The sequence below is a fragment of the Squalius cephalus genome (genome assembly GCF_949319135.1).
Source record: "Squalius cephalus genome assembly, chromosome: 22".
Taxonomy (NCBI): Eukaryota; Metazoa; Chordata; class Actinopteri; order Cypriniformes; family Leuciscidae; genus Squalius; species Squalius cephalus.
In genome coordinates this window covers 32,568,712-32,578,711 of record NC_137143.1, presented here as the reverse complement: position 1 = coordinate 32,578,711, position 10,000 = coordinate 32,568,712, and the positions used below count along the sequence as shown (strand labels likewise).

Below are 10,000 nucleotides of genomic sequence, written 5' to 3'. Positions count from 1 at the left end.
CTAACGACAAGTGTTTTGTTTTTAGTCCAATATAAACTCAATTGATTTTTACACAGTTTGAGGCACATTTCATAACATTTGTTTTATTTCAGACAAACACCTAGTGCATTTTTTTTAAAAGAAGACATTTCTGTTTGCCAAGGCTGCATTTATTTGATCAAAAATACAGTAAAACAGTGAAATATTATTATAATGTAAATCATCTGTTTTCTATGTGAATATACAGTAAAGTGTAATTTATTCCTGTGATCAAAGCTGAATGTTCAGCATCATTACTCCAGTCTTCAGTGTCACATGATCCTTCAGAAATCACTCTAATATGATGATTTGATGATCAAGAAACATTTATGATTATTATCAGTGTTGAAAACAGTTTAATATGTTTGTGGAAACTGATATGTTTCAGGATTCTTTGACGAATAGAGAGTTCTGTACTTGACTAAGTATTTACTGAGGATGCTTAACATGATCACGTACTTCAACATCCATGTGGCCCTTTTCTCATATTAAATAGGTTTTTTAGATTTAAAAAACTGTGTAATATAGGAAATATATATTAAACTCTATACTGCACTTTCACACTGTATGTTTTCAGGAAAGAAGTGACGTTTGATCAGCGCAGGAGGACGAGAGCGTTTGGATCCTCCGGCTGCAGTAGTTCAGTAGTTCAACAATACTTCATGCAAAACTTCATCAATTAAACAAAGTCAATTGCCAGTTGAGTTTTCCTCTTTTTTCTGGCATCAGCTGTTTCTAAGCGCTCCATGACTGCATCTGGAACTGAATACTGTTATTGCAATGCTTTCACACTCAGTTATTTTATTTATATACTATAGTATTTATTAATATTGTGAATTAGCTTTCCTTTTTATATTTTCAGTTTTCTTTTTCATGTCCATTTTAGTCATTTTATGTGCTTTTGACATTTTAAGTTTTTAATATGTGTGTATATATATATAATTTATTTTTGTTTTAGTCATTTTAATAGCCTACTTAAACTTATTTATCTTTTGTAATTTCTAATTTATTTGCAAAATTTGTCATTTCCTCTCTCCCCCCCCCCCCCCCCCAAAAGTTTTTTAAGTTCAAGTTAACTAATATTTATATTTTATTTATATTCTTTTATCAGACATCAACTGTTTATGTTGACAACTCTGGGTCGCATTTACACAACAACGCTGTACTAAAAACGGGAACATTTTTCCTTTGCGTTTTTTGCGTATAGACGAGACAGATCCACGAAAACGACTAAAAGCGCTGTATTCTGCTGTCAGGCCAGTAGATGGCGATATTCTTTGTAAAGAAACACTTTATAGACTATAGACTGAACACGTAACACACATGACGTCATAATTTTCACAAGTTCACGTTTTTGTAGTTTACATGGAGATGAAAATGGAATCGTTTTCAAAAACTTTTGTTTACATGACGTACTAAAAACGAAATAAAGTTTTTCCTTTACGTTTTTCACGTATCAACATTATCAAAATGATCCCCGTTTATGGATCCGCGAAACGACTATAAGCGCTGTATTCTGCTGTCAGGCCAGTAGATGGCGATGTTCTTTGTAAATAAACACGCAACTATAGACTGAACACGTAACATGTGTGCGCATGACATCACCGTTTTCACAAATTCACATTTTTGTAGTTTACACGGAGATGATAGTGGTATCGTTCTTAAAAAACGTCCACTTTGGGTTCGTTTACACGACGTACTAAAATCAGAAATGTTTTTCCTTCGCGTTTTTCTTGATCAACATTATCAAAATGGTCCCGTTCACACGGATCCGCGAAACGGCTAAAAGCGCTGTATTCTGCTGCCAGGCCAGTAGATGGCGATGCTCTTTGTAAATAAACACTTTATAGACTATAGACTGAATGATTAATGCCGTCGCGTTCATAAATTCGTGTTTTTGTAGTTTACACGGAGTCAATAACGGTATCGTTTTCAAAAACTTGCACTTTGAAACCCGTTTTCAAAAGTTTGTGTAAATGAACGGCCAAAACGCACAAAAGGTTTTCTGTTTCTAGTTGAAAACAGTGTTTTGTAGTTTTCAAACGAAGATTTCAGGCATTTTGCGAAGCTGGTAGTGGGTAAGCGATGCTTTGATGTAAACGGTCCTGCCGCCTCGCTGCCCGTCTGGAGGAACTTCAAAGTGTCCGGAGGCTCTGGCACTCGTCATCTCTCCACGAGCCGCGGCCCCGTCGACTCGGTTAATGAGCTCCAGCTGCGGCGGCTCTTTGATGAAGGACCTGCTGAGGGTTAGCGGAGCCGCGCAGGTGAACTAATGCTCACGCGCGTGTCTACAGTTTAACCCGCAAAACACCGCCTTGTTCTCCATCATCCCATTCAAAGGTAAAAGTCTGCACTACATTTGAAGAAGACTTCAAAAAGTCCCCTTGTGGTGAAAATCCAGCTTTTAATGTTGTTTATGTGTCTATGTGGTGTTTTAATGTGCTTTAAGACAAACCATGTGTAAATTCATAAGTCGACAGCATTGCTGAGTATTTCCTCCTTAAAACTGCAGTGAACCAAAGACAGTCTCAAAAACACGCTTTGAAATCGCTGGTGTTTCTGACGTCACAAACTACCTTGTAACCAATCAGATCAACGTGTGATCGTCAACCAGTGGATCTCTGAGCTGAGGGAGTGAGTGGAGGCGGGGCTCATTTGCATATTCATAGAACCACGCATACTAAATGAGGCAAGGGTGTCGAGTTACATTCAAGATATTTTAGGACAATTTTGTCAAGGAAAAAAATTAAATATGTCATTTTAGTGATCAAAGATTTGTTTTAAAGGAGACATATCATGCTTTTAAATCGTTCCTTTTTGCATATAAATCATACATTTGTAGTCTATATAAAGCATAACTGCAATGCTTGGGTCTGAATTCCTCATTATTATAGCTCCACAGGCCCCTTTTCTACCCCTTTTCTGATGTGCGTCTGAGAGCAACTCGTTTTGGTGCGGTCTCTTTAAATACAATTGAGACACTTCATACCCCCCCCCCCCCCCTCTCCAGGATGCAGAGGTTCAACTCCACCCCGTTCGGCCATTTTTGTAGTTTATAGCAGAGATACGATTATCTAGCGGCACAGAAACTTTTTATTCACACGTTATTAACAACGGAAGACTTGTCCAGCCAGCCTTACATGTTCGAGCCAGAGTCGGAGCCGGAGCGAGATGAAAATGAAGACGACGAACCTGCAGAACAACGTCTTCATATGGATGTATCGCAATGGTGTGTTACTGTATTTACACATGAAACTTTGGTCTTCCGACCTTTTACCACCGTGTCGATTTATTTTGATGAATATGTGCGAGGGAGAGAGAGCAAGACAGCGTCTAGTTTGGAGACGGTGTCTTGTTTACACTTTCGCCTGGCTCCGAAGAGAGAGAGAGTGCGCGCACGACCGGGTCTCTCTCTCTCTGCTCGTTCTTTCAGTTAAACATGCGCCCTGTCACAAGCGCAGCAGTTCATCTACATTAGACGGTGTAATGAAGCGTGTGGGTTACTACATCCAACAACCCAACATTTTAACTTACGCTCTCGTAACTTCTGCATCTTTTAGCTTGGACTACAAAATTGCAGCGAGAAATAAAAATGGCGGATTGCTCGAAGTGTTGGGCCGGAAGTCAATGTCCTTATTTGGCAGTTCCGCTGCAAATACTGTGACGTAATAGTTCACAAAACGTCATAGATAACAGAAAAATCGAAACAGGTTGAAAAATAAGGCCAAAACAGAATATAAAGATATCAACGAAGCGCCTGAAGAGAATAATTTCAACTTTTATGTACTTCTAAACACTCCAAATATACAACAAAATGCATTTAAGGGCTAAAAAAAGTGGATTTAGCATGATATGTCCCCTTTAAGGGATACAATTATTGACTAGAGGAGGACTTTAAGAGTTTATGATCTGCATCACATTTGAATGAACTTAAACACTTGATTAAAGACCTAGTCAACACGAAGTCTTAATGTTTCTAATTCAAGTTCAAGTGTTTTTGTTGTCTCAGTAGCGCCACAGTGCAAAACAAACATATCTTACAAGACAACAAATAGCACACTTCAACAAACCGTGTGTTTCTGTGCTGGTCCAGAAGAGGTTGTTCGGGTCCCTCTAGTGGACGGACTTCATGAGCTCGCTCACAATGCGCGTGCTGTAGTTTTGGTCACGTGTTTTCACTAGTGTTTTCTTCGCACGTGGATTCCTACTGTTGATGATTTGACATAATTCAGGATCGTTAGGTTCTTCAAAGCTCATCCTGAAGTTGCAGATGGATCTGTCCTTTCCGATGCACACAAGAACACGCAGCATATCAGACAACTTAATCTGGACATTTGAATCAAATCCGCAAATTCGTTTGAACAACCAAATTAGCCAGAGATCAGTGAGCATGATTAGAATATCTGGCATCTGTCAATCATCTCAACGGACCCCAGATGGCAGTACAGCGAGTGAACAGCAGGTGGCGCTGTTGTCAAATATATCTTTATTAACTGCTACTGCAGAGCATAAAATCCGGGGGGAGGAGTCGGATAAAATCCAACTCCTCCCACCTTACGTACCTAAACCTACCAATCTCCACCCCCTGATCCCTAAACCCACCCCTAAACCTACCCATCTCCACCCCTAAACCTACCAATCTCCACCCCTTATATAAGATCCGACTCCTCCCCTCGGATCTTGTGTACTGCATTGAGGTGCTACTGGCAGGACCAGGGTTATTATCGCTAACTACAAATAATAAAAGTTACTTGAAATGAAGTAAACATTAACTGAAAATAAATTAATTATAACAATTATATTAAATATAATAAACGTATTTGATCTCAGCAAGTTGCCTAGAAACATTAGCTATTCCTTTTTATTTAGTTTAACTTGTACTAAAATAACCAAAACTGCAACTGATAAAAAAATGAAAACTAAATAGACTTTTTAAAAACTAATAATTATTGTTATTATTTTTAAACACATTTTTAAAAGAAAATTACTAACTGAAAATATATATAAAAATAATTAAAAAATAAAACGCTAAAAAAAAAGTCCGTATCAGTCACTTAGGTTTTAAAAACATCAGGGGCTGTGGGTGTGAGTAATAAGATAACATGATTCAATACAGAGAATAATGTATATTGTAGGCCTATATACAGTGGCAGATTGGTTCATAAACTCAGCCCTGGCACTGTCGCCACACCACATTACCCCACAGACATTCAATGTGAGGTAGTTAGGGGGGTTCGGGGCAGAAAATGTGGATTTCTCGGACCTACATATGTGCATTTTAAGGTGTTTGAAGGCCAACATTTTTTGATAAGTGGGCAGTAGCATAAATTATATGTCAAGCAGATAACAGATTCTTAAACATGAGAATGAGGATAAATGTTGAAATGAATGATCCACACTACAAAATGGAAATGCAAAATGTTTCTGCTTATTGTTGACAATACACAATCACATATTCCAAACAGGAATGGCCTTAAATGAGAAATCTTTCAAGGATTATTTTGCATAGACGTTACATTTCAATCAAACACCAGTGCAATCTTTTTGTGTCAGAGGCAAATGAGCAATTTATATATTAGCATTAAAGATTGGTTTCAGTAACTTGTTTCTTTCTTGAGTTAATCAATGTTTTTGGCACTAATCAGTTCAATTAAATTTCAACTGTTCACTCATAAAGACAGTCACTTGTCGCCACCTACTGGCTTAATGATACAAGTTGCGCAAACACAGACAAGCGGAGTGATACAAACGGTGAAGAGGCTGATACTGGTGAAATATTCCAACACATTTGAGGACCATACAAATATATAGTAATAATAAAAGACAGTACACATCATATTAATAAACCATACTATGAATAAAAAATCATAGTCAGGTTGCTTATAGTTAAAAGAATGTCATGAACGATCATTTAGGCTAGATGTAGCCTATTTTTCACATTTTTGGTCACAATATATATATATATATATATATATATATATATATATATATATATATATATACATATATATATAGGCTATATATATATATATATATATATATATATATATATATATATATATATATATATATATATATATATTTTATGACACGAGTCAGTTTTGAAAGGAGGAAGATTAAATGCTTGACCGAACATGACGATATAAACTGAAAGTGAATTTTAATATGTTTCCAGTATATTTGTTTCTGGTGTGAATGATGATCAGTGTTTTTGTTGTCAGAAATGTTTACAGCTGTTGCGTTTTTAATTCAGTAAAAGAGTCTCAGTTGCAGCTGGAACATTGAACTTTAAAGGACCGTTAAAGTCCGATAACATATATTTTAATAAAAATATAAAAGCAAGTCAACTTCAACCGAAGCTAAAGTTCAGCTAAATATGTCATTATCCCTCCCATATTAATGTATTAGGCTATTTAGTCTAATTACAATATGACTTTGTATAACAATAATGATTTTGCAATGTGAGCATCATAGATTATCCCGTTATAAATAAACCTTATATATGTTCTTCATGCAAAAGCATTCATGAATGGATTTAAATGTTAGTAAGTCTTATAGAACTTTTGTTTTAATGTTTGTCGATTTGACGATTGCTAAACTGTTTTTGTTAATGCAAATGCATTATGCATAGGTTAATTCATTAATGCATAATAGTTAATGCATTAAATCTCTTCTTAAAACATTTTATTTTAGGATTGCTTTTACTTGATTTTCATTGTTTGTGTTTATTTTTGTATTTAAAGTGTGTAGTTTCTCTGTTGTTATGTTTGCCTGTAAAGCGCTTTGAGAAAGCAACTTTTAAAGGCGCTATATAAAATAAATGTATTATTATTATTATTATTAAATTAAATAATAATTTATGTATGTACCCGTGTTATAGCGACACCGGTGGCCGTTCAGTGAAACTGCAGCTCTTACTGCTCGTGCTCGTGCACAGTAACACACAAGAGACTGAACGTGAGTCAAGACCCGATATACTCACGGAGAAGATCTTTTTCATTCTTCAATTAGAGGTAAAAAGAAGTTGGAAATACTTTTACAGCGATTTACTGTTAACGAACATCCCGATGCCGTCCACTGAGAGTGATCATTAGATGAATATGTAAATATGTGCTGATAAACACACAGAAATGAGAAATCATCAGTTCAGAAGCATCTGATCATAGTGATGTGTGTGTTTACATCAGATCTGAGATTGATGAGCTCATTTAAGTTATACTGTTATTATAGTCTGATTATAAAGTATATTTGCGACTGTAGACTATATAGATCTGACTATGAGACTATAGTTTGAATAAATCCATGACAAACATTAACATTACAGTACAGAACAGCTCTTTCAGAATAGACCTGAACATTGTATAAGCATTCGTTCGTTTCATGTGTAGTTGAACGGAAGAAAGCTCTCAGGCAAACGTGACGTCACATGTTTTTGATTTTCCCGCCAAAAACGACCCGAGTCCTTCACATAAACATCAGTCTACACAGGCTTTCATAGATAACATAAGGAGTCGGGGAAGATCTCATAATTTAGTTTTGTTACAAGTTGTTCACACATCGGTGATTAGTGATTAGAAAATTCGTACTTATAGCCTCTTTAATGCATAGAAATAAATGAGGTTCAAAATGACATTTGAAGATCATTGCATGGACAAAAACGCAGAGCGTTCAGAACATCTCCTTTTCTTGTTTCACAGGTTTGGAACCACATGAATGATCATCTCAGGCCTTTATCTTGCACTGAGCCTGGAAGACTCCTCTCAGAACTACGACAAACGCTCAGTGCAACTCGATAGTCATCAGCAATCCTGGATATTTACCCCTTCATTCTTCAACGGCATGCTTGGAAACCCTGAGGGACTCTCTTGTGTCTGTGTCTAAATGTGTTTATTTATAGAATAACTGTGCGATTCCTTCACAGGTGCTTCTGGACACACATTCCAGCCTCACCCTCGTCGAGCAGAAATAACCTCCTCAGTCTGGAGAAAGTGGACGGGCCGATCTGATCTCTCTGGGCTGGATCCGGTCAGAACGCTGGATCTGTGAAGGAATCGGACTAGAAGGTAATGCTGGATCTGATGTTAATGATCTCTGTGAGACTCTGGCTCTTTTGACGGTTTTGTTTTTTGACAGATAGTGAGTCACGCGCGCCAAAATAGAGTCAGAAATACTTCATGCACCCCGAGGAGAAGAAACAGCCACGAATCTGCTTCTGTGGAAACCGAATCTCTCCAGCGTGAGATGAGCTCCGGTCTCAGCAGATCAACAGAGTCTGTGCTTCACACCGCTGGAGATCTTCCAGCCCTGGATCTGCTGATCTGGAGAGAGTCCATCACTAAAAGCTATAGAGTAGACCACTGTTCAAAAGTTTGGGGTCAGTAAGAATTTTGAATTCTTTTATTCAGCAAGGACACAATAAATCGATCAAAAGTTACATTATAGAATTTTACGTTGTTACAAAAGATTATTTCAAGTAAATGCTGTTCTTTTGAACTTTCTATATTCAAAGAATCTTGAAAAAAAGCATCATGAATTCCACACTTTTAGTGTTTCATTTCTATTTTTAACATTATTTATTTAAATTTTACAATTTATTTTACCTAATTCATTTAGTATGTTTTATTTTCATGTTTTCATGGTACAAGTATTTGCATTTTACATTTTTATGATTTAATTTAAAAATTCTTATTTTGATTTGTTTTCGTTTTACATGTTTTATGATTTAATACATTTTTAAGAAGTGCTTATTTTAAATTTTTTCATTTTACATTTTTATGATTATATATTTTACTGTTTGATTTCATTTTTAAATTTGTTTTTTTTTACATTTTATGATTTAATTTAATTTCTATTTTTATTTGTTTTCATTTTACATGTTTATGATTAAATACATTTTAAGTGTTTTTTTATTTCTATTTAATTTTTTGTTACATTTTTATGATTATTAATTTTTAGTGTTTGATTTCATTTAAAAATTATTTTAATTTTACATTTTTGTGATTTTTAATTTAACAAGTTTAATTTTGAATTATGTAGTATTTGTTTATTTTTTTATTTTACATTGTTAATTATTAGTGTTGGATTTCAGATTAGTTTTGTTTTGATTTGTTTTCATAAATAAGCATTTATTTTTTAATTTAATATTTTTATGATTATACATTTTTAGTGTTTGATTTCATTTAGAAATTATTTTAATTTTACAATTTTATAATTTAATAAATTTTTAGTAAGTTTAATTTTGATTAACACATGAAGAAGCACAACTGTTTTTAACATTGATAATAAGAAATATAACGGAGCTGGAATAAATGACACTTTAAAATATATCACAATAGAAAACAGTTTAAATAGCAATATTACTATTTGTATTTCTGATTAAATAGATGCTGTGAGACTCTTGACCGTGAGCCCAGACTTCTGAGCTCTAGCGTAACCGAACGTCACGACATGAGCGCCTCCTCTGGACATTATTTAAACTGTGCGGGCGTGTTCTCCCCGATCGGAGCCGCGCGTGTGTGTCAGCTAACGCTGTGCTGCGCTGTCGTCTCTCTGGTGATCCACGCCGCCGGTTACAGCGCCACCTACGGGACGTTCTGTATGGCGGTTTGGACGTCGTGCTTCGCCATCACAGCGTGTGTGTTCGTGCTGGACGTGACCCGCCTTCACGCGTGTCTCCCCGTGTCGTGGGAGAATCTAACCGTGACGTTCGCGTCTCTAGCGGTGTTGCTCACGCTCACCGCATCTGTTGTGTATCCCGTGTACTTCGTGCGTGCGGACGACTGTCCTTACAACAACTGCCACGTACGAAACTACCGTATCGCGGTGACCGTGTGCTCGTGGGCGGCGTGCGTCGCTTACGGGACGGAGGTTTTTCTGTCGCGTGCTAAACCGGGTCGTGCCGTCGGCTACATGGCGACGCCGTCCGGCATCCTGAAAGTGGTGCAAATCTTCGTAGCATGCGTGATCTTTGTGATGCTAGCTA

The 10,000-nt window shown here is 36.4% G+C and overlaps 2 protein-coding genes and 1 long non-coding RNA gene across 3 annotated transcripts in view; all 3 read left to right on the top strand.

Moving 5' to 3' along the window:
* Nucleotides 1–720, top strand: part of aspscr1 (ASPSCR1 tether for SLC2A4, UBX domain containing) — a 29,396-nt gene extending 28,676 nt beyond the window's left edge. The window contains exon 17 of the mRNA XM_079857183.1: nt 596–720. Within this exon, the coding sequence (XP_079713309.1) occupies nt 596–606 (11 nt within the window). The 3' untranslated portion in view covers nt 607–720. The remainder of the gene's footprint in view (nt 1–595) is intronic.
* A 6,235-nt stretch (nt 721–6,955) lies between these two features.
* On the top strand, nt 6,956–8,424 carry LOC307150544. The gene is made up of 3 exons (XR_013819748.1): nt 6,956–7,031; nt 7,716–8,081; nt 8,152–8,424. It is a non-coding gene; the product is annotated as an uncharacterized lncRNA (long non-coding RNA).
* Nucleotides 8,425–9,320: 896 nt separating this feature from the next.
* LOC307150795 (myeloid-associated differentiation marker-like protein 2) overlaps nt 9,321–10,000 on the top strand; it is a 1,491-nt gene continuing 811 nt past the window's right edge. The window contains exon 1 of the mRNA XM_079858325.1: nt 9,321–10,000. This exon is cut by the window's right edge and continues 811 nt beyond it. Coding sequence (XP_079714451.1) covers nt 9,466–10,000 — 535 coding nt within the window. The 5' untranslated portion in view covers nt 9,321–9,465.